The sequence below is a fragment of the Erithacus rubecula genome (assembly GCF_903797595.1).
Source record: "Erithacus rubecula genome assembly, chromosome: 1".
NCBI lineage: Eukaryota > Metazoa > Chordata > Aves > Passeriformes > Muscicapidae > Erithacus > Erithacus rubecula.
Window position 1 is genome coordinate 58501228 of NC_136658.1, and position 25931 is coordinate 58527158.

The 25931-nt window shown below is 35.1% G+C and overlaps 1 protein-coding gene across 6 annotated transcripts in view; it reads left to right on the forward strand.

Moving 5' to 3' along the window:
- The window catches only part of DACH1 (dachshund family transcription factor 1), a 351929-nt gene that overhangs the window by 309473 nt on the left and 16525 nt on the right, over positions 1-25931 (forward strand). For 4 of the 6 annotated variants that reach the window (XM_079312103.1, XM_079312104.1, XM_079312106.1 and 1 more), the window contains 3 exons: positions 2327-2474; positions 6638-6781; positions 7251-7319. In XM_079312103.1, coding sequence (XP_079168229.1) covers positions 2327-2474; positions 6638-6781; positions 7251-7319 — 361 coding nt within the window. Of the gene's footprint in view, positions 1-2326; positions 2475-6637; positions 6782-7250; positions 7320-11200; positions 11268-25931 lie in introns of all 6 variants that reach the window. The other 2 variants (XM_079312105.1, XM_079312108.1) reach the window with 1 other exon arrangement.

A 25931-nucleotide genomic window follows, 5' to 3' on the forward strand; every position in this document is an offset into this window, starting at 1 on the left:
AGGGCACTTGATGTAATGATCTCTTTCATTTGTTACTAATTGTTTGCTCCTGATGAAGAAGAAACATGCACATGAATGTAGTTGAATTGAGTAAAGATGGCAGTTGCTTTAGCAGCTTGATTCTATTGTTAAACAAGATGGATTTTAAGAATTTGGGAAAACAGTGTTTGCAAATTTAAACTTACTAGACAATACACTTTTTCATCAACAAATACTTTTCATGTAATTTTTCGTGGTTTATTTATTATTTGGATGAATCGCATGTTCCAGAAATTGAGGAATAGAGGAGATTAAAACATCAAGCAAAATCCAGAAGCAGATATTGATAAACACCTCCTGCTTCAGTTTCTTACTATTGAGATGCACAAAACATAGGAGAATATGGCCATGGAAAAGGAACAGAATTCAAATTATTATTAACTTGCAAACAATAGATTTTAAACACTTTCCAAATATTTCAATTTGTATTTTGCTTTGCATATGTATGTAGAGCTTTATAGGTAGATTTCTTTTTTTTTTCTCTAGTAATCATTCAGGTTTAGCATTTAATCAAAAATACCTTTGTGATTTAGCTGTTTAACAACAGCAAAAGAAAAATGCTAAAACTTTAAACATATTTGTGAGGACATATTTGTTGTGTTATCATTGTTATTGAATTTCCAAGCATGGTTTTGTTCTTATTTAGTGTGTACCATTTTGCTGACCATTTGGGCCTTGCATTCAGAAGATGGTGAATTCTTTTAGCTTCTGTGGACTTCAGTAGAGTGAAGTGTAACAGAGCTGCAGAGCATTATGATCTGAGCAAGACAAGATTTGAGACAATTTAAGAAGATGAGGAGTACTGAAAATAGCAGGCTCTGAAAACAGAACTAAAAGAGAAGTTTGAAGGACACAAATTTTACAGCAATCATTGCCACTGGGAAGACCAGTGGGATAAATGTGCAGAGTCACCAAACACTCACAAAACTTTATTTTTTTTTAATTTCTCAAGTACCATTATACTTCTTATTTTTCCATTCTTCTTTAGGAGATTTTTTTTTAATTGTTAAAAAATCATGCAACCCAGAATTGAATTTATGAAGTGTGGCTGAGGGGTAAGGAAGTTTATTTGGGAGAGGGGCATCATGATTTTATGTCTGTAGTGCTCAAACCAGGTCTTGAGTGTGAACCTGATATTTGTTAGCTGAATGTTCCCCTAGCAGAACCATTGGGGAGCATTGTTCTATCTCTCTAGTTGGCATTGTTTTGCTTTATATCAGTAATTAAATCTCTGTTGGGTCAAATTATCTCTATGGTTAAGTTATCTGGAGTCTTACCTAGGATAAAAGAGAGTTAGTTTCATATCCATGGAGGTTCATATATGAATATCCATGGTAAATTATCTTCTTTATTTTGATAGTTTCAGTAGGAGAGATTTGGGTGTAGACCCAAGAGATGGATGGACAGGCTTTTGGGAAAGGGAAAAGTATATTTGCATGTTCATTTATTTAAATCCCATTTCTCCTTATATTTTGATGCCCTGTCTCAGTGTCCTAACTATCTAGTTAATATTATTTATAATACACTGTTAGCTGTGCCAGGATCATCTGATTTCCTTGCAAAAAAAGAAGGAATTTTGAAGTTGAAATTCTCAAAAGAAGATTAAAATAATCAGAATCGTTATTTCCTGATACACTAACAACAGAAAGAAGGGTAGAGTTTGTATCAGCCATCTCAGGTCAAGAAATTGAGAGATGATTGTGTTTCGTTTTTCTGCTGCGAGGTAATGATCATACAAATCAGGGAACAGACTTGTTAAAACAGAGATGTCTTCCTGCTGGGTGCCTGTCCTTTCCTTACCATCCCAATACACCTGTAGTCCGGGTAAGCTTAATGATATATGTAAATATTTGAAATTAATAGCAATTAACAAGGGTGAGGAGCAAGATAGCAAGACTTTAAAAGATACTTTCTCCTTTAGCTGATTTCCATTGGCTTGAGTAGGATTAGAGATTGAACTCTGTGTATGATGTGACTGTGGGATTGCCAGGTTTTCTTAAGAGGAGTAAACCTATTCCTGTATAATTTTTGCATGAGTTACATGCACAATCAGAGGTGAGTTTGTGTTTTCTAAGAAAACTTGACTCCCAGCTTTTTACAGATTTTTGTCCACTTGTTGAAAAGCTAATTCTGGTTAAAAAATTTTGTTAATAAGAGGTAACTGATCCTGTGACAGAATTATTTTACTTCTAAAATATCACTTTACCATCAAGGAAGAATAACAGTAGTTAGTTATTATGTCAATTGTTCTAACATTCTCCAAATATCCAACTTTATCTCTGAACAGGGTCTCCTAAAGGTTGCTATAGACAATGCCAGAGCTCAAGAGAAACAGGTCCAACTGGAAAAAACAGAGCTGAAGATGGAACTCTTCAGGGAACGAGAACTGAGGGAAACACTTGAAAAACAGTTGGCTGTGGAGCAGAAGAACAGAGGTATCTTGATTAAGCAGACATAAACACCTTGTAATTTATTTCCTTAGGAAACAATTTTCTTTCAAACACCTGTGTTTTATCAAAATTTTGCCTCCCTTAAATCATGTTAGGTCTCAGCTGACTGCAATGAAGAATGTTTTATAACCTGCCTAATTTTGTATAGGGTCTTCATGAGACTTGGAGCAAGGACCCTCCTTTTTTCTCATCTATTGTCTTGAATATTGTTACATCAGTAATACAAAAGCAATTATAAATACCATACATGCTGTAACAGGCGTTTGCAGGTTGTGATCATTAGGGAAATAAAAAGATGATTTGTATCAAATTTAAGAATCTGCAAGTTTTTAGGAACTCTGCTCTATTCTTATATTTAGGCAAACTGTATGCAATAAATATAAAGATAATGATAAAATATGTGTTCTTTATTATGTATAGTAGATAAAATACATGGTTGTAGAAGTAACAGTGAAGGTTCTTCTTGATGAAGCACAAGCAGTAGTAGCATTTGTACATTAACATCAGCCCACTGTAAAGCCTGTACATGTTAGAGATTTTGAAATAATTACATTGATAATGAAGATGAGGCAGTTTGGAGTGATTTGCATTAACTATTTGTATTACAAGCATGTTTTTATCTTTCTTTATGCATTTATTTCTCTTTGTATCTCACCCTTTAATAGTGCCTGATTATTTTGCAAGGACAGTTAACCTCTGGGACTCCCTTGCTGTTTAACTCAGACCATGACAAGTCAGATGTGTATTTTTGCAGGGCTAGAGTTACAAGTTTTTTCTTGTCCAATTTAATTTTCTGGTAACCACCTAAACAGAGAATCTCAAGAACAACTGGATTCACAACCAATGTCAGTATGCCTTAAACTAATATGCTAGCAGTAAGTACACAATGTAATCTTGTTTCATGCCTTGGCCTATTAAAGGGTAGGACTATCACATCATTAATTACCCTTTTTTTAACTTCTGAGAATATATTTTGAAACACAATTGCTGTTAACAATTACCATACCTGTGCAATGAATCATCCCTTGGTCCATTCTACTTAAGACAATTGTATTGCTTGCACTTTTAAAGTAATTTGGTAAAAGAGTAAAGTAATTTGGCTAATCTTCACACCTTTCTCACAACTGCTCAAAAATATGTTCCTTTTTAGAGTTGTACAATCACATACAAAGCAGGAAAAGTTTGGGAGGGAATCTGTCTGACCTTGCTTTAGTTTCGCCATCTATAAATTGTCTCATTTTAATGAATAGAATTTTGCTTTCTGGACAATAAAAAAGAAACATGTATAGCCTGTTCTCAGGTAGGTAGGGTCAATTGCACTGTGAAGATTTCTTTCTCTTCACTTTAAATCCAGAGGTCACATAGTTGACTAGGCTGTGCTAGACACCTGGTTTGAAAAGATTAAATTAAGCAAAATGAATTTCACTCAAAGTTGTATGTCAGAAAAAAACATGGGATAGTCCCTTGTTTTGTTCAGGTTACTGATATAATTGGCAATATTATTTTCAGCATGATGCATTACCTGCTTTTGTGTATGCATTCCTCTAATGACAATCTTGCACATGAAAACAGTCAGACTGAAGAGGAATGGATTTGAACAGTTAATGGTGGTATGCAGCAAACCAAATATAATGAGGATGACTATCTTTGCTAGTGGATACTTCCATATAAAAGGAAGAAAAGTATGGATTGTTCTTTCAAATAAGCAGATCGAAGTAAGAGAAAAAATAAGGCCAGGTTGTAATTATTGTGAAAATTTATTCTTCAATTAAAGGCAAAAAAATGCATAGGAGCCTTTACCTACTATTAGTTTTTCAGAGAGCGAGTGTCATGTTGTAAGGAAAATTTCACATCTTAATGGAAGCATGAGCAAGAAGGGGGAAATGTACTAGATTCCCTGCTAGGTGAAGAGATGCCATGTGAAAATGCTGGAAAACACTTAAAAGCTACAGCATAGAAACACAAGCCAGTGTATCAGATGGAGTTCAAAATCTTTATGTGAAGGGGATCTTCAGCATTAGGCAAAATCTATCTTTTGTTATAGATGAGATTTTTTGCCTTTTTTTATGTAATGTTGGATTCACAGCTGCTCCTGAATGTTCTACAGAGCTGCTTATTTACTGTACTGTTTCCTTCCTTCTTTTTAAATTTTCCAATTAGCAATTCCTAAGGCTTTAGGATGTGTCTCATCAACTGGTGAAAGTAGGATAATATCTCTTCTGTGAGCAGCTACACAGTAAGGGTTTGCTAATTCTGGCTCTGACTGCTGTAGTCACATCTACAATGTGTCAGCCATGATGACATTTTAATTCAGAAAGCAACATATGTTTCCTTCTCATTTATTGCAATCACTTTCAAAGTACTTATAATGAAAACATTAAAACCATGCAATGATTCAAAATGTATTTAGTTTAGCCTTTGTATAGATGCTAGATGTTCTTTGATAGTATGAGCTAATTAGCCTGTAAAGTAGTTGGTGTTGTACAAAATGAGAAAGGACCAAAATTCCAAAGTCTTGGATGTAAATTATGTAGTTATTCTGACTACAGGATATGTGCTTATGTTAATTTTGTGCCTGAGCAGTTCTGTATAGCAGCACAAAACATACAAGATCATCTAAAAGGTGGTTCTTCTTAGCATATAAATTAAAGGGTAATAACAATGACAGTTCGCTTTAAAAGTTTCATTATTTGCATTTTGTGAAAGATATCACCATTACAGTCTATTGTCCCTGGGGAATATGAACTGGTGGAAGTATATTTTTGTGTTTTCCAGCATTCATTCCTAAGCATATACCAGAGGTTACTTGGCAGTGAGATACAGGGCTAGATAGATCTTGACATGCAAACCTAACAATTCCTAGTATCTGGGTTTGGTAAGGATAATTCTTTTGGTGTGTATGAAGAATTCTTTACTGGATAGTTTAGTAGGTAACTTTTTAGTTTGTGTCAAAATAACAGAATCTCCTGGAGAGGATTATCCAGGAAGATCTTAAGACAAAAAGCTTTTTACATGCACATCCATGAAAACCCCAAAGTGCAATTTAAGAACAGTTGAGGTGTGGTGGGGGAGATAATGCCATGCTTTACAGCTTTACATGATTGCTTCAGAGACACACTTTGGTTTTAACAGAGTAGAAAAGGTGGTTACCTTTTTCTGTCAGGAGCATAACTTTTAATATGTTCCTTTAGTAAAGGGATGCTGCAAGTCTTACCTTTGTGGTTGTAAGTCTCTGGTAACATAGAAAATAAAATTGTGATGAAGTCCCATAGTAGACTTGGCATCCTTTTCCTACAGAATTTAAGCTGAAGATATTCAAGGAAAACATTTATTCTAAATAAGGACTTTATATACTTAATTTCAAAATAGTAATTGCTTTACTAATATTTTCCCTCACATTTGACAAAGTATAGTAATATTTACTTGACTGGAGGATCCAGCACCATAAAGGATTTTCTGTGAGTTCTTCAAGGTTAGATGGCTGATGGGACAGGCACCAACAGAAAGTGAGGTAAGGGAAAGAAAAAAGGCAAATGTGGGAAAATAAATAAATATGGAGAAGAGGCCAAGCACCAAGAGGTTAGATGGCTTGCAGAAAGCAGAGCTTGGAGGGGAGTTAGAAGTCTCAGGGCCTTTCCCCAGGAAATGAGGACCAGAGAAGGGTGAGGGCTATCCAGGACCTAGGTAGACAGATCCCCCCTCTTATGTAAGAGAAGCTGCAGGGATGCAAAAACTCCATCACCACGTGTGCTATGGGAAATTGAAATGGTGAAATTAATTCTGAAAACTGCCTCACCTCCAGAGACAGGGGCTTATCTACATCAAATGATTCAAAAAGTACATTCCATTGCTGGTTTCTGAGGTTTTCTGATCTGAAAATTCAGATTCTCAGCTGTTTGTTTAAAAAAAAAAAAAAAACCCTAAAAAAGTTATTTCTTGGTAACACATACAGTTTTACAGTTTTCAATACTGTCATATACTGTCAGGGTGATTCCAAAATACTTCAAGTGATTTAAATGGTTATTGTGCAATTAATCAGTGTATATGGACATTGCGGTTAGAGTGTTTCTCAGAACCCTTAATAGGTCATCATGCAGCCAAGTTTCAGATCCAAACCAGAGTACACTGATGTTATTTTCTTTTCACAGCAATAATTCAGAAAAGGCTAAAGAAAGAAAAGAAGGCAAAGAGGAAATTGCAGGAAGCACTTGAATTTGAGACTAAACGACGAGAGCAAGCAGAGCAAACACTGAAACAGGCAGCTTCAACAGATAGTCTCAGGGTCCTAAATGGTAAGAAGCCAATTTTTGCCTCTGTGTCATTAACTTTCAATTTAAGTGCCAGAAGAATCTTGTTATATTGAAAATTTATAACACGATGGAAAGGGGAAAAAAAAGAAAATCTCTTTCCTTTCCTTCATTCAAGTGATACCTTTCTCTTTATTGCTTTGTTACTTTATATAGTATGTGCAAATAAACTCACTGGAGAGAATGTTCAAACTAGGACAATTTTGTATTATTAGCTTGAGAAGTCAATTTTTTTCTTCCTTTTTTTTCTTCCCCCTTTTATGCTTGAAAAATCTATTGCTCATTAATCTTCCCAGCCTAACAAAAAATTGTCCTGGCCTCCAGTCATTGTTCAACATTAAAAAAACTGACAAAGGTTGATTGTATTGTAATTCAGCATTGGAGTAACAGGTTGTAAAAAGGGCTATAAGAATCAAATGAAATATGTGTCAGTCTTACCTTTCTATGTTTCTAGACTCTCTGACCCCAGAGATAGAAGCTGACCGCAGCGGGGGCAGAACAGATGCTGAAAGGACAATACAAGGTAGGAATTTGCAAAAGGCTATAAATCTAGATCTTGCTATATGAGTTTTTCCTCAGCTTTAGACTGCTATTCAAGCATGTAGCCTACCATCTGGGCCACATCAAAACAAGTTCAAACAAGGTCAAGTTCATCTTGCTTGTTTATAAGAGAAAATGCATTCTGTGCTGATAGATTTTCTTTAAATTAATAGGTCATTTCTGTTTATACAGAGCAATTAAAGAAGAATAATTAATTGGAAGCAGTATTGAATTAAATCTCAGACATGCTAAATGCAGTTTTTGTGAATATGTGTGGTTTGATTTGAGTTAATAATGTTTTTAAAGTTATATTTGAAATATCTTGAGCCTTCTAACTGTACAAATGGCTAAACCTAATGGGTAACATTCAAGGCATGATGAGAATTTCATAGCTAATAGTCAGTGGCAGTTACTGAAAGGTGTGTTTCAATAAGCTACTCTGAGCATTAACAATAAATAAGCTGTTTATTCCCATCTTGGATTTTTCATTTACCACATCCCATTATTTACATTTTAATAAAACAAATATGCTGAGTAAATTTATACATGAAATACTAAAGAGAGCAATATTACTTCCCCTGTGAATCTAAATGTATATATACATTGCAGACATCAAGATATTAGTAAAGAACAAGTTTTGAAGACAGTATTTATGTTATAATATCTATTCTTATCAACAGGCTAAATCTACCTACATGAATACTAAGCAATAAAAATAGCAATTGTTTTCAATGGTAAATGAAGGTGCATTTTTCAGAGGCAAGCCTAAAAGGATTAGCTCCAGTAATCACACTCAATTGCCTTTATTTTGCATTTTGAAGTCAATCATCCTAACAGTATCATTTGACATCTTCTGTGTGTTATTTAATCACATTTCCTAACTTCCAAGGAGTTGTTACTGATGGGCCACAAGGAGGCTGTAACAACAGAATAAAAAAGTCAAGAAGCTTTTAATGGATTGAACATATAAACAAATACCAAAAATGCAATAAATTCTTATGAAAGACAAACACACATATATAAACATTTAAAGCAAGTTATGTCTGCAAAGCCAATAACACAGAAGTTGGAATATGCCAGATTAAATGTTGCCTGGGAAGTGAAATACATGTTATGAGGTCTGTTACCCCAGAATCCTGCCTTCCTTCCCTTAAAACACATATGTTATTAAAAGCAGCATTTGATATAATTAATCTGGTAAGAATTCAGGCACTATTTCATTTTTTTATAATCCAGACATTTTGGTGCTTCTTTTGATGCTAAAATAGACTTCTAATTTCTTGGGAGGCCCTTTTTCTTCACCGGTCACTGCAGTACTTGCACTCATTGCAAACATTAATTGCTCCATCTTCAGAGCATTCTTGCAAGGAAGTGAAATTTGGAGTACTCCAATCTCATAGCTGGGAAACAGAGTCAAATACAGTTTAAGACAACATATTGCTTAACTGTCAAGTATCAAGGACCTAATTATTAGATAATTAGCATTTTTGGCAGAAGCATTCAGGTATAATCAAATCACTGTTCCTGTTGAATTCAGTCTTGCTCGTAGGCTGAAGTATCAGGTTGGATGTTTATAATATGAGCAACACAAATTTGAAAGTATGTATTCTGAAGGATTTATCCCAAACTACATGGGAACAGCACTTCAGCTTTTGAACAATGATTCTCTTTCCCAGCTATCCCAGGAAGACATTCCCAGTAATGACTTTTCTTTGATTCATCTGTCCAAGGTGATACACATTAAAAACAAAACTAAAATACATGGATGATTATTTAGTTCAAGACTGGACCATGATATTTTCTGATTGTGACATTGAATCGTATTGCAAAGGCAACCTTAATTCTGACATTTCCTATATCTACTTTGCTCTATCAACAGAGTAGAGAGGGTTATTAAGAAAAGCAAAGGGTTTATCAGAAAAAGGAAAGAAGAAGCAGGAAATACAGTTTTCATGTCTTACAGTTTAATGTATTCAGCTCAATCATTATACAGCAGTTCAGAACTTTTCAATCTACAGCTATATGTAACCCTACAACACAAATGTAACTGTAGGAACATATTATCAATGTAAATCAGTCATTATAGGGTGACAGGTTTCAGAAATAGTTCAAGAAGCAGTTAATAGCAGACAAGTCATGCCAAATGTCAGGACTCTTTGTGTTCATTTCCAATATTGGAAGGAGGATTTCCTTTCACCATAAACTCCCTTTGCTCTGTGTCCCCCTTGCTATGTATCCCTGTGTATCTGTCCCAGTTCCTTCTTCTTTCTTCCTTCTCCCTCCAATCCCACCTTTTGTCAATTGCTAATGTGACTCTTTTCCTTGTGCTGCATTACATTGCCCTCTTTTCCCAACTTCACATTCTTCCAGCATTCTCTTCTGAACGTTCTTTCATGCCACCCCGATTATTTCCTTGAGTACAAACTCTTTCTCTCCCCATGACCCCCAGCCCCCTGGCTCTGTCTAACCCTTCCTGTTGCCTCCTCCCCTTACCCAGTCGTTCAAGACATTCTCTGTCACCAGCCTTTCCCTGCTGCAAGCCACATCTCCATCTGTAGTGTCTGCTTCCCCCGTCTCCCTGGTCAGGCTCACATTCCCTACTGGTTTCAGTACATTTCTGTTTCTTTTTGTGTACCTACCTGGATATCAGGGAGGGAAGCACTGGGAGCATTCTGTTCCAATTTCTGTGTTTAGCATGACAGTTGTAGGCAGGAGTGAGGAGAAAGAATTGCAAGGAGAGAACCGCTTTATTCCTGCAGCACTGGAATAAAGTATGCTCAGTACAGATGGGGCCTTTTGCCTGCAAAACGCTGCAAAAGCTTTCCAATGGTTGAAACATTTTCTGGTACTTTCTTGCATTTTGTTTGGGGCAACAAAGACCATACTGTCACAATTATGCAAAATTTCAATAGTGTCCTTACATTTTATTTGAAAATTATTTTTTCTATGCTTTGGTATGCACTATAGAAGAAATATCATACACAAATATTAATTATATTATATTATTCCATATGCAGTATATTCCATAATTTAAAAAATAATACCAACTCTTGCATCTTTCAGGTTCTGGGGTAAAAGCCCTTACTGGGGAACTACTTGCTTATTCTTTTCAAAAATATGTCTTAGTATCTAAGCATGCCTGGGGTAATAGTCTTTTTATCCACAATTATTTTTCAATTTACTGTGTTGAGCATGTTATGTAGTTCTATAACTAAGCAAGCAAAGGTGGGAAAGCTGCAGTGCTCTGTAGGGAAGTGATATAATTGAAATACAAAGTGTAATTTCAGCATTTAAGAAAATATTATGCAAGAAAATCATAATTGAAACTAAAGATTTTGTTTACTACTTATTATAAATAAATGGATACTTGTCAACTTGAAGTTATATTTAATGTTGCTATTTTTAAGTATCACTTTGAAGAGTAAGAAATAGAACTAATTTAAGCATGGAAGATAATTGCATTTGTCAATAAGGGGGTATGTTCTGTTCTATTTTTTCATCATGTAGCTCTCATTTAGATTCACTTTTAGTGCATGTAAAGTCTTTTGTAAAATGGGAGCAATAATAAAAAGGAATTTGAATACAAGACTATAAAAAGAAGCAATGCAGGGTATTTTAGGGTTGTGTTTGAGTTTTTTAAATGTTGAGTAGATAACAGTTTGCTGCAATATCCATAAAATGTTAACAAATAATCATAATAAATAATTCAAATTTTGGTCTCAGATGTACTTATGTATTTTTTGAGGGATAGAAAGAGATACTAAGCTATTAGAAACTGGTGAAGACACTGGTTTTAAATGTTTTCTTTGCCTCTGTTTTAAATAATAATAAAGCAGATTATCCTCTTCTCCATACATATTGTAGGTTCACTAGATGCCTATGCCTAGCTCCCAATCCGGTTTCCCAAGACCCCCTCATCCCACACAAAAAGGTACCATACAAAGATAATGTTTTCTTTTATATACTGTTTTGTTAACAGACCTCTTACTAAGCACTAGAGCAATGACATTTACTGCCGCATTTACTTTCTTATTTCCACTGATTTTTTTTTTCTCCATTTGGTTGCTTACCATGTATTTGTCTGCCGACATTGTTTTCCTCTATATAGCCCATATTCCCAATGTTTTCTCACAGTAGTTTCCCTCCCAGTAGTTTCCCATTTTCATTCTATTTAAACACCAGTCACTTTACACATTTTCTAAAATCCTCTAAATTAGTTCTAATTTTGCACCATCTTCACCATTGACCATTCTTTCCTTGTCATGTTCCTGTCATGTGTTCCTTTTCCCAAATTGCTCACAAGTGGTTTGATGCTTTTGTCCCAAAGCTATCCTGGTGAGAAGAGGAAGATTAATCAATTTTTCCCTCTTTATGCTGTTATTTTTTTGTCTTTTCCATTTATTTCAAATTTACTAACAATTGCCTCAGCTTGTACCCTTTCTGCTTTCTTCCAATTATTTCCAACTTGTTTCTGCATGCCATCATTCCAGCTGCTCCTGAAATCAGCTGCATCATTTTCTCCTAAGTTTCTTACCCTGTTCCCCAGATTCTCAGGTCTATCTACTTTTTTCCCCTAAAGGTTTGCTTTTGTTGCAAGAGGCCCTTTGCATTTTCTGTGTTCTCAAAGTTCTTCCATCCTGCTCACTCCCATTCAGTTTTTTTTCTGTTATGCATTCTCCTGTAGCAAAAAATTTATCCTCCTTGTCCACTGGTCAAATTTTCACAACTCAATTCCTTATTCTGCTGCAAATATAATTATTTTCTTCTAGCACATTATCAGCCTTTTTCCAGATGTGTCTGTTATCTACTCTTCCTGTCCCTTAGCAAAATGAACTCACCCTTTCTAATCCCTTTCCCACTGACATCTTCCTTTTCTTTAGTTCTCTACCTCTTCTCTAGGCTCATATTAGCAATTCAGTTAAGTGTAATGCTAAGTGGTTTCAGATTATACCTTCCTGGTGTAAGGAAAAGTCCCACTCAGCTACCATGCACACAAAATCTTCCAGGGCCATGTCTTTTTCCCCAAGGAAAGGATAAGGCAGGAAATAGAGATGTTGAACAGATCTAGAAAGAGAGAAAGAAAATAACAGCAACTCAGCACACTGACTGCATGGGCCTGTATGTCTTGTAATGCCTTTGAAGGCTGAACAAGAGCAAGAAATAAAATATGGTTTAAATTTGCCCATTGCAAGTGTGCATTTTGCTGCCCAAATATTAGGGAAAATCTGCCCTGCAGTTGCACTCCACCTTAATAAAAATTGCTTATATACGGCTCTAGTAATTCGCCCTGAAACCTAACTTAAATTGTTTCTGCATTGGTTTGAAACTTGTTTAATCTATTTTTCAACATGCAAAATCCACATAATAATCTCAGCAACTGATAGTCCTTGATTCTTCTTTGTTATATTTGAAAGATGGGTATCTGAAGGACTTCCACAATGAAAAGGAACTTTTTGGGGTTCTGCATACAGTTCTATTTCTGATATATAAATCTTGGACAACAGTGTGTGGAAATATGTGATGATATGTTTTATGAGATTAAAAACTTTATTGAAAAAGGCCATTATCAAGGCTGTGAAGTCAAGCATTCCAAAATTAGGAAATGGTAGAATTAAGGTTGTCTTACTCACCTTTGTTCAACTGTCTTTGTGTATGTGTCATGATACAATCTTTCATTATATGATTAGATACTGTATTTTTCACAGTACCTTGTCTCGTTCAGAGCAGGGGACAAAAATATAGGTGAATAAAGGGATATCTATCCAATATTTTCTTCATCTTCAGTGGTCAGTGTGTCTTCTAATGTTTTTTATAATACTTGGTTTATATATAATATTTCCATAATTAGACATAATGCAGAATAGTTGTAAATTATTATCTACATTTCTTTCATATATTAAATCTTAATTTTGGCATTTCCTAACAGCTGTGGGCTTTGCTTCACTATTGTCCTAGGTAACCATCTCCCAGGGTTGTCTTCTTAGCAAGTAAATTGCAAAGTCAGAAATTTCTCTTTGAGACAACATCTGAAATCCATATGGAATTGAATCTGAAGATTCACAGTGCTGAAGCTAACCAACTAACTCATAAATTGTTATACCATAATATGAACAGTGTGGCCTAAGGAATGACCACTTTGCTATGGCAGTTTTACAGATACTTGCTGAGATAAAGACAATCTTGGGATACATTTCATGCTCTTGGGCACAGAATCTTCCTTTCATTTTTCTTGCAACCTGTATCACCTCTAATAGTGTTTCCATCAAGATTACTTTTTTCTTAGTTCTCCCTCGTATCTGGGTTTTCTATCAGTCTTAATAACAACTTTAAAATTTTCTAATTTCTTTCTTGACCCCTTTTCCTCACACCTTTCAATGCGTATTTCTTTTTATATCCAGCCATAATTCCAACCCCTAAAGTTTTGACTTTTTCTGCCTAATATCCTTATTAATCAAGATCCACGTCTCTAGATACTGACTTACAACATTCTGTCCGTATACCACATGTCCAGTTACCATGATTTTTCCCTCTAAGAAACCTCATATGATTTTACTTGACTTTCCTGCCCTGTGTTCTGTCTCTCCTCTTTCCTTCTATTCTCAACCACTGAGCTCTGTTCTTGTCTACTAATGCAAATAATCCAGTCCCCCAACTTCAGTCTCAGTTATTGTCAGCCAGTAATTTTTAGTACTTTATTTCATAGTGTCTTCTAGTGCCCTGGCTTCTCTGTTTCTGTGTATGTGTTTAGCCAGTCTCAGTCACTCCCCCAGTCACATTTTCTGTCCTTATTCCACTCTTATCAGGCTTTTTGTCCTAATTTTTCTAAATCTTGAGCATTTTTATGAGTTCATGTTTGTAGACTTAGAGGAGATTATTGTTGGCTGCTAATCATAGATAGGATACATTTTCCAGTGCACGGCTACTCTCAAATCAACTAATGATTTTTTAAAAATAGTTTTCAATATCCTCAAATGACAGATCATTTATTTCTTTTCTAGGGACATCAGTGTTCTTTGCAGCACTTTTAACTAAAATGTCTTCTCTTTAGTCTTTTCTTCATTTATTTTCTGTATAATATTGACTGTGGTGACCAGTGCTAAGTACATTTCTTTTTTCTGTAGAGACATTTCAATAATTGCATCTCTTAGAGCTTCTATCTCCTATCTCTGCATTTCTGTCTGTTCCTTTCCACGTCCCCCTTTATCAAAAGCAATTCCATTTGCATCCATAACTGCCTAGAGATGAGGTCATCCATCTGTATAATGCCATGTAAAACAATAGCCATATGTTCTCTAAAGTATTAATTGATTAAAACTAAGGAAAGCACCTAATTCTTTATAAATTTTACCAAGATTTTTCTTGCCTTTTTTTTTCCTTATTACAACTCTTGGAATTGCTAAATGTTTCTCTATGTATATAAACTTGTAAATTCTACATTTTTATTCAATTGACACTTGCTCATCAGTTATTCTGATTTTATCACTGCTTAGTAAGTACTATGGATTTGTTGTTACTCATTTATTATTGTATGGGACTTCTAGCAGAAAGGTGCTTGGGTTTAGTATAGAGCCAGAATTCCCAAATGAATGTATCAGGTCATTTGCAGAATGAAAATACATTTTCATTTTCCCATGTGACATTCCTTCTTCTTGGTCGACACATTTCAGCACTGTTTCAGCTTTCCCTCTATTACTGCTTTCTCATTTTCCTTCCACCTCTGTTTCACCTCCTCCCCACCAAGTACTACTTCTGAATATCCCAAATATTTCTTAATATGTCACTTCCTTGACCTGCAAGGCAATGTGTGTGTGTATGATCTGGAGCCATGTGGCTGCTGGTTGACCAGGTGGCTGACTAGGAGGCACATGCATTCTGTGGGATCAGTGACAAGCCAGGAGATAGGCATTTTCTGCTGGACATCTTGTTGCTGCCTCTTGGCAGCTGGGCAAATCAAACAGTACATGATGCTTCTCAGCAGCTGAAGGGCCAAACAAATGGTTTTTCAAACTGCAAGAGACCCACGGCCCACCTGTTGTGCAGGCCTGCTATAAAGGTTGAACATTTCAGCAGGGAAAAGAAGTCAGGAGCTGGAAACAAAGCTGTCAGAAGCCTGGAAGGCAGAGGGATTTTTTTTTTTTCTAGATATGTTGAATAACTGCCCAAGGAAACATCTGCTACTTAGCTAGGCTGTTTATGGAAACAAACAGCTGACTATTCTAGACCCACAGAAATATAAAAAGGTTCTGTGAAGCAGCAATGACAAAACAGTGGACTGACTTGTTTGGAGATGAGCATTTCCATGCTTTTTAGGCCACTTAGCCTGTTATTGCATTAGGCCACATTAGAAAACAGAAAACAAACAAAAAAGAAATAAAAAAAGAAGCCAAAAAGCAAAAAGTAACCAAAAAACAAAAAAAAAAAAAAAAAAAAACCAAAAAAACCCCCCCCAAAAAAAAAACAAAAACCACAGAAAACAACCAAAGAAAGTACCTAATAATTTCCATTTAATTTGTCAATAAAAATTCTTTTCTTCAGCTTACAGCTTAAGACTCAAGAAGCACTTTGAAGGTCTGCCAGTGTGAAATAACATGTCTTGTGAAAATGTGACTTTCAGCAATCTGACAGATAGCTTTTGCATTTTTCTTTTTACCTGTCTGCTTTTAAGGTTTCTTCATTTAGTTTTCCTTTTTTAAGATTTCTAAAGATCAATAAGACAACTGCTGTTAGTCTCTACAGTTTTGGTTAACTGCAGGCATAAGAAAAGACTGTCTCTGTAATGTGACTGTTCTCCTCTGGGTTATTCTAGCACCTCTCTAGGTGAGAGTAGTGATTTGAGGTAACAAAAACATGGAAAAGATGACAGAATGGAGCAAAGCCATTGTAGTGACCCACTGGGGAGTGATATCTGCTGTTTTGTTGCTGATCCTTCTCTGCATGCCAGAGTGTGTCAAAGTGATGCATTGGTGAAAACATATGCACATGCACTGTTCAATTATAGAAGCTAAAGGGTAGTGTGTTTTCTGCATTGCTCTTCTCTTTTGTCTTTCCTATGCTCAAAAGAAAATTTATTTTCAGACCTAGTGACCATCCTAAGGGTGAGATACTGTTAGAATATTAGTGTCTAACTCTCAGTGATGTTTAGTGGAGCTGTCTTACTAAATCCCTTTGGATAGTCCATCTGATTATATTTTATTTTTGTTAAGTCTTCATAAAATATTTGCTGGTTCAACTCTGTTCTTATTTGCAGTAACACATAATGCTTCATTTTCCTTCTGATTAGTGCCTGAAACTTCAGTTGCTTTTTGACTTCACTGTGTAACACCTTGTATTAATGTCAGGGTCATGCACTTATTATTCATGTGAACAGTGCTATTCACTTCAATGAAATTATATACATAGTAATAAATAACAACATTAATCTGTGTGTAGCACCTTGAATTTCATTACTGTTGCAGAAGATATATCTTTGAAAATAGGTTCTCTTAATTTTTATACATTTTAGAAAGAGCTTGCCTCTCTATGCACACTAATTTAAATATTTTATTTTATTTCTCCTAAGCCTTACTAGCTTTACCAGCTTACAAGTTTTGAAGACACTTGTTTTACTGTCTTTTTTGGCTTGACAGACTATCCAATGTAGTTTAGCTTTTAAAACTAGATTCTATAGTAGACATTTCAAACATCTCTTGCTAGTTCATCTGTCTTTTCCTGTTGATACTGGAATACTCAATGAGGAAACAGACGTTAAAGATTTATTTTGTTTCATATTTCATTGACCATGGATAAATACTGAAATTATCTCACAATGCATGGAGACCAAACAGCAATAAGTGTGTTCCCTATCCCCCTGCCCAGGAGTCAGCACTTTGGCAGGTTTTCAACCCAAGCTAATCAATTAAAGACAACATTGATTAACTTAAACAGAAGGTGATATTGATTGCAGGCAGTAACCTATAAATAGACAATTGTTTCATAGTGTTCATAGGTCATTGTTAGCTACACCTTTAAGCTTCAAGGTACATAATCCTGTTATCTATCACCCAAAAAGCAAAGGAAGTGCACAGAGTGAACATACAGTTACATTTATGTTGCTAAGTACTCTTAGTCAACTCTCTCATTCAACACTTATACTCTTACATAATTTTTTTCACATTTTATTTGAAATTGCTATCTATTGCAATTTGCGTCTCATTTTATAGCTTTTTTATATATATGGAGCTGATGGAAATCAAATATGTTCCTGACTTTTCTACTGAGGTGATTGGTTAATCAATCAGATTTTCTTCCAACATAGTGCTTTAGCTCACTTTTAAAGATACTGTGTGCAAAATGAATGACTAAGCATGAACAGAGTCAAGTGGGAAAATTCAGGACAATAAGAGTATTACAAAAACCTCACACTGTGGTCCAGAGGCTATTAAGACTTCATATAGAATTATTTTGACTTTCATTTTCATTCATTCTGCATGTTCATCTTATTCAATGAGGGAAGGATAGGATGGATGAATTCTTACCCAATAGATTTCTGAGGTCACCCCAGCTGTCTTGCTACCTGACAAGGATGGGCACTGCAAGGCACCATCCTAGGTATTTTTGGTTCCCATAAGTACTCCAAAGTGTTCCATTTGTCTTCTCCCTCAGAAGATGACTGAAACCTGATCAGGCAGGCAGAACATACATTTCTAACATAGTCTCATCAGCTCAAAAATAAATAACATTTTCCCTTTTAGAAAAGAACTAAAGGGCTTGAAAGCCTCAAAAGCCTACCATGAAACAGGTATAAATAAAGTGCATTTCTAGTTGATTCACAACTGAACTATAATACTGAATGTTCTGAGGCTGGTTGAGGAGCTGGATCTGCTGTCTGTAAACTGTTTATCAGTATTTGCCTATACAGTGTGTATAGGCTGTCTCTTTTTCTTATATTTTTTTCCCTCTGTCACATTTACTACATCTTAGATAAGTGCTGGAAAGTGACATCACATCACGTTAAGATATGTCATGAAGAGGATTGTTTCTTGGCCTTCGTTATTTAAGCTCTATAAAGATTTAAAATTTCCTGATATTTGTTCATTGTACCCATATAAAGTAATTTAACCTTTCAGTATTACTGTTGCATTCCTCTATTAAATCCTTAAGACCTCACCATCAACAGATGTCAAAAGACTTAATGATTTGAGATTTTTCTAATAGATGCATGTGACTTGTGTGAAGAATGGGAGAGACAACTCTTACATCAAAATAACAGTATGGTTTTTCAATTTTTCTAAAAGTAATTTGCTTTGAAGAACTAGTAATGTGGACCAGTAGCCAGCAAGGTACTTTATCCATTTAGCATACATACGAGAAAGCCTATCAGACAGGGAGATCCTTATGTCCCTCCTGAAAGGTGCTACAACTTTAGTAGGTAAAAAGAAGCATCCAATCCAATGAATTTTAGGTTCAGTGGGACTTAAACCATTAAATATGAATGGTTGCCATCCTATTCAGTGGCCTTTTTTGACTTTCAGCCACCATCTGCATCAAAGAAGAAAATATTTCTAAGCAAGATGTGAGCTAATCTACCAAGGAATGTCATAATCAATTTTCTATCTTATCCCTGCATGTCTGAAACTCTGAAATGAGGTTTTCAGAGAGAAGTTAAGATATTGTTATCTTAACATTAATTCTCATGTCCACAAATAGATGACTTGTGCTATTTGAGATGCTGCAGTGCATCCGAGACATCTGCATTCTGCCTCCACAAGATCCAGACCTTTCTGGAGCAGCATCTGGAAGCATCCTTACAGGATGTGGAAGTCTGACTCAAATCATAGCAGATGTTGAACCAACCCCTTTTGCTCATTTAAAATGCCTTTGAACATTTTACACTTATATTAAATGGAAATTCATAGTTTATTGTATATATTAAATAAAAATACAGTTATTGCTGTTTTAATTCGAAAGGGAAGGCCTATGCCACTCCTATCATTTTTACGCACAAACATTTATGAGATAATTTCTCTAGATCTTGCCCTTCTGTTATTTGTGGACTAGCTTGTATTTATCACAGCATTTGACTGGGATAGAAAAAAGTCAAATAGGGAGAAACAGTTGTGGGTGTTTTTAAAATAATTTTTAAAGAATCCCAAACTCACTGACTTTCAAAAGGATCTGATAATATACACCATGTGTGGCTCAAAATCAGCTCTTTGGCCAAATAGATAAATGGTCCTGGATATGGCAGCCTTGAACTTTGCTAATGTGTCTTAGCATATTCTAGTACTTTCTCTGTTCTTTGGAGCATCTTTGACATTTATCTATATATTCAATATTAAAATCTTTTCATAGCTGCCTCCTTTTTCTTTTTGATTTGAAACAAACAATTCATTTTGCCCTGCAGCTTGCAAGAGTAATCATATTTTTAAAATAGCTAAAGAAGCAAAGTTGGTCTTTAGGAGACATTCAATAGAATGTATTTATTAAGAGTGCAATGCTTTTCAACTGCTAGTGTAAAGAAGAATATTGAAACAAAACAAAATTAGGCATCAAGGTGAAGGAAAGCATGCTTAAACAGCATGAGAAACTGTTTAAGGACAGATTATTCATGAGAAAATACTAATTTTTTAAATCTACAAAAATATTAGCTGTCTTAAACTATTTTTTTAATTTTTGGTTACTTATTTTCAGAGGAAACTTAATCTATTATAATGTTTCTGCATGAATATAAGTTTTAGTAAATAGATACTTATTTTTTTATTTGTGCTACTGATTCCAATTTGCAGCCTTGTGGCTGTCTCAGATAAATTGTTTTGAGCTATGCCAGGAGTAACTGGAAATCTACTAGAAATTTTTTCATTGTAATATCTGAACAACTTTACAGTCTTTAATGGATTTAGTCTTCACATCAGGAAATACTCCTGTGATGCAGAACAAAGCAATTATCTTTATATATAGATGGGCTAAGGAGCTTGATCATGGATATATCAGAAATCTGTGGTATATCAGAGACAGCCTAAATCTTGCAAGAACTAAAGATTTTATTCTGCCCTTCATGTTTTGCCCTCCCTTTTTTATATTCTGTCATGCTTTCTCATTGTACAGACATATGGAAAACTAGATGGAATTTACCAACTTGAATATCAGTGACAGGATTTATGTCCCAAAACTCCATGCTAACAGAATACATGGAGCACATCATCTGTGCCTGCTCTGCACTTGCTCAGACTGATGGCTAACCTCTGTGAATATCAGGGTAATGACAAAGTGCACCTGGTCTAAGTGTTTTCAAGTCTTTTCTTTGTTAGACAAAGCTTTGAAAATAAAACAACATATGCTGCTTAATATTATTTGATTATTATTTCATTTCATATGAGTGGTACTCACCAAGTTGACCGTGTGTATTTGTCTTTGCAAAAAAAAGACCTGATATAAATTCTAGATTCTGGTACTTCTACATAAACATAACCAGTTTGGCTAAAAGACCTTGAATAAAGACATTTCAGAAGTTTGAAGCTACAGTGGTAGAGAGTGGCTTATTTCATTAGTATAGGTTCTACCAGCTTCCTAGCCCAAAGTTACACTGAACTTTTTTCCTTCAGCTTTCTTGTGTACACACAGACTCAATTCCTGCTGTACTTTTACTCACAGAAGTGAAGATAAACCAGTGTGAGCTTTTTGTGCTTCAGGAGCTGAAAGCATGTGTGCAATACTACCCTGTTCTTTTAATGTTTCAGTCAAAAACACAAAGAAGATGTATCATTTATTTAAACCTGAGCCATCAAATAAAAATCTGTCCACAAGTATGTTGTGGCAACCACAATGTTTTATGAGAAAAAGTATTTTAAAGTGTTTCTTCTAAGAGGTAAAATGGTCTCTTGCCAGCAGTGGGGCAATAGTATTCATTAAATGTTTTGTTGTTATCATCCTTACCTATGTCTCCTATAGTAGTATTGAAATTACTGTGCCATTCATGACCAGGTAAACTAAAGTTATTGGAGGAATGTAACCAAATTATGTCAATTCCCTTAAAACTTTGCACAAATATTGAGGGAAAATAATGACTATGGGATGTTAGTGACTGTGCTGGTAAATGCCTTTGACTTATATGGGAAGTTATATATGTCCATGAACCTGTATTCTCATCACATTATGGATTCAGCCAGTATTCCTGATCTCAGGTCTTTCTGTCAAGTCATCTGCAAATCCAGGCTTCAGACCCGAAGGGTTGTAGTGAGTTCATCTTGTAAGCATTGCATGAGGGTGTGGACAGCACTATGAGGATGCCTATTGTACCACTCCAATTTAAAGCATTTTGATAAGGAGTAATGCACAAGGTGAGGGGTAAGGCAAAACCTTGCAAGTACTGTGTTACTACTTGTTAAAAAGGAAGAGCCAGTCAAGGAATTAGAAGAGAGTGACAATTCAAAGAAGCAGGCTAGGAAAATATTTTTGCCATACAAATTTGTTTATACAACTGAGACAGAAACTTTAGTAGGTGAGATATGAGGAGAAACATCATGTGAATTTATAGCTAGAAAGAGGGATAGAAGAATGAGAGGCAGAGACTTCTTATGAGAATAAATTTAGACACTGTTGTAATGAAGAGTCAGAAGTTACAAGCAAACAGGATACCTTGATTTTGAACTTTACTGACAGAGAAGATTAAAAGAGTAGTTCATAGCGACTAAGAGTAGAAGAGTAGTAGTAGTGGGGAAGATGAGGAGAATCTGAAGGGGTGAATGATTAACAGCTCTGTTTTCTCAAACTAAGATTGTCAGAGCAGTGACACATGCACACAGAGGATCAGAAAAGCAGACTGAGGTTTTATGTCAGACAGACCTGGAGTACAAAGGGCCGTGTCAATTGTCAGCGTAGATGTGGTGACTGAATTTCAGTTTATGGATTAGACTACTCAGATACAAAGTACAGAGAGAGAGACAGAGAGACAGAGAGACAGAGAGAGAGAGAGAGAGAGAGAGAGAGAGAGAGAGAGAGACAATGTGAGGAAGATCGTAGCCCTCAGAAATTAATACAGAAAGTTGAGGGAGAAGCAAAAAATGTCAAAGTTAGCAATGAGGAGGGAGAATAAGAAGATCCCAACAAAGGGAGAACATTATTTGAATACCAGAAGCTTTTTAGGAAATGCTCGTCTAGAATCTACCAGATATGGTATGAGGTGTTAGTGCTAATATTTGTTTGTAAAGAAGTTATTGACACAGACGCATTTAATAAAAGCTTTAAAAAATCAGCTGACTAGCAGCAGAATTGATGGAAGAAGGCACTTCCCAGCATTTTTGCAAGAATCATGTTCATTCATCCATGCATTTGACACATTCATAGCAAATTAGTACATGGACATATTATATCCATGTTGTTAAGCAATAGGTAGCTATAGGAAGATTTCAAAGGTTTCAAGTTTATGTCAGTAATATCCCTAAAGACATTAGGATTTTTATAATGAATTGTTACAGTGTGAATTCTAGAAATTTTATTGGCTAATTTTGCTACCAACTCTGTGGTAGTCGCACTTTTGGATTTTGTTAATTATGGTACTCAGCTTTCAAAAAATATTAACACATTTGGCCACATTTTCTCTCCTTGTATTAAAGAGAAAAATTTCTATTTCTGCCAGATGCTATAGATTTGCCACCTAACTGAAATAAATAAATGATATCAGGTTATTGCACTTTAATACCTGATTCAAGATAAAAGGTATATAGACAGCAAAACTTCCAGAGGTACATTCAGTTGAAACTTGGTAAAGCTACAAGGAAGGGAGAAGTTAATATTTTAAAGTGGCCACAGAGTCTTCCATTACCTTTAGTCCTGCAACGAGCTAAGAAATACAGAGTGTAAGTGAGCATATGTTCTTAACAGCCTTCTAGCAGCCTGGTTTTGTAAAGAGTGCCAGCTAGTGATTTTCACTGCTTTTAGAAAACCAACTTTGTATTGGTGAAAGTGTTAGGGAGAGCAAGAGAAAATCCACCTCTATGTACTTTGTAAAATGTGTGTGTGTCTATTTATGCTACAGAAAAAGAAAATTATATTATCGAATTTGGAGAGGATATCATAACTCTTTTGCTAGAGCAATCTTCTTACTAAAGGAGCTTAAGTTGCAGAAAAAACACATTATACCTTGGGTATTGCATGTAATAAAATATAATTTAAATGAAAGATATTGAAATAAAAGTTTCAATTTAGGAACTTGAGTATATTGTGAAAAACCTAGTCAGTTATGTTTATAGCTTCATTTCTTCACAAGAAGAAGTGTAAGGATTCTCTCATGCTTTATACAAGTACAGTAGGTTTTAGATAACAGGATCAGGTCCACAATTTGCCTTTCTTAAAACCTACAATGAAAAATGAAAATAAATGCCACCACCATACAAACTACAAAGGTGAAAAAAATGCTGTATCTTGAATTTTCCTACCTCCTGTGGCTAGGGACAGAATGCAGACATGCCACAATAATGTTTTTTATTTCTACTGTTCAAACCATATTAATGAGAACATCATTTTGGAGAACTAATTATTTCTATTTGTCTTGTGTCACACTTTCTAATTCCCCTATATTAGCACAGCCAAAGCAAATTAATTGCTTTTCCAGCAGTTGAACCTTGTCCAAGAATGAGCTCACATTCCCTTCCAGTTTTGCAGTTTCTAGGAGTGCATTGTGTCAAAAATTTCTCTTGATACTAAACATAGCCCAGAGAATATCTTTGCAGATTTCTGTTGCTGCTCACTTGATGAAATTTATAAGTTTAAGTGACCCACTAGGAAAGATAAAGTTCTTAGCTGCAAGATTATACATCAAAACAGTTAAAGTGAAATTAAAATTAAATGAATGAATCTCACTGAAGCAAAAAAAGCAGTAATTAATGGTTCCCTTAATTGTCTTCATAAAATATTTGCATGGGTCTAATTTGCATAATTTGCATGTATTAATTAATCTTTCAAAGGAATTTTGTGCTGAGAGAAGCCAAAAAATGTCTTTGTTTTATTTAACATCTAATGAAATATTTATCTTCGTTAATGAACTTCTCATCTTCATTAAAATAAAAATTGCACAAGTTTGTATGTTTTAAATGTTTTTATAATTGAAGTATACAAAAAAAATCTCTTCAGACCTACAGTATCTGAAAAACAAACACATTATTGCACATTCTGTGTCATTTTAACACAGCAACATTTAAATTTGGAGAAATCCTATTCCCTCCACCAAAAGCATTCGAGGGTTTTAAAATAATTTCAATTTTATCTTAATTTATGATAATTTTTGTTTTTGTATTTTACAAATAGGGATGACGAAGCAAACATTTTGGTACTTTTTATTATTGTCAACCTGTGATACCTCCAGAGATCTTATAAAAAAGATACTACGCATAGAAAAAGGGATTAGCATCATAGGATGGAGTTTAAAATACTGCAGGAGTTTATACATGATATGGGGTTAGTTTATACTCTACAAGATTAACAGTTGAGGAAAAAATAAAAGAATTTGTGAGTTACTGCTTGGCATTTAATGATTGGACGTGAAGTAAGACTGAGGTGGTGCTGCGGTGATGAGCAACTTTGAGACTGCATCCAAACCAGCCAGACATGCAGAATGGGAATGTGCAGGGAAAAAAAAAAAAAAAAAATCAGTATTGGAGTTTTGTGCAAAATTTGAATATAGAACTGCGAGGAGATTAGAAGAAATTAAGAGCAATTTCTGTTAAAAAAGCAGGTAAAAAGGACAATGATTGGGTGTTTTTGGAAAAAGGTGAAGGCTATTGCTTAAAACAAGGATTGCCTAAAATCCTGAAGTAATCTATCATCTACTGAATATTGCTTGAACTAGAGTCTGTGGACAAAGAAGAGAAAGTATGGGTAAAATAGTGTCTACAGAAACTTAAAACTGGGCGTAGTAAGACAGGTGAAAAGGAGTTTTGTTCACTTCAAGGATGAGTACAACATTATTGGAACAATGAAAATATACTTGAAGTAAGAAAATGATTGGGGGTTTATAATTTAAAAGAAATTATATTTGCACAGTGAAACAGCACAGTGGGATTTTTACTCATTTTCAATATGCCTGCATTCGCTGAATCCTTGAACAAGTTTATAAACACATTAATGTGTTTGTATTCATTTTAGGCTTGCAATACCTGAGAAAGCCAGGCCTGCCGAGACCAAAAAGTAGGTGCTCTTTAAGAGTGCTTTAGAGTTTAATAAACAGGATGTTTAAGCTATCAAGATGGTATACAGAGTCATATATTCTTCCTACATTATCCTATAATTTTTTAAACTGTTAAGATATAGTGGGAGTTTGCTGATACAATAATGGCAGTATAGATATTGCACTTGTTATGAAGGTGTGGAATAGCTGCTGAGGCAATGTAATTATCTATAAAATAGCTAAACAATATCAGTGGGAGGGATATATTCCACTTCACACATTTGTGGGGTAGATGTCTTTATCTGAGCTATTTGGCTGGACTCCTGTTAAAGTCAATGAAGAGTAATAGACACATCTCTCCCTTTGAAGAAAATGAATCATAGCTTCCAGGTTTCTTCATTGATTGCAAAGGGAGTCTGCTCAAATGCAGCTACGTACAGTGCAGGTGTCTGAAGT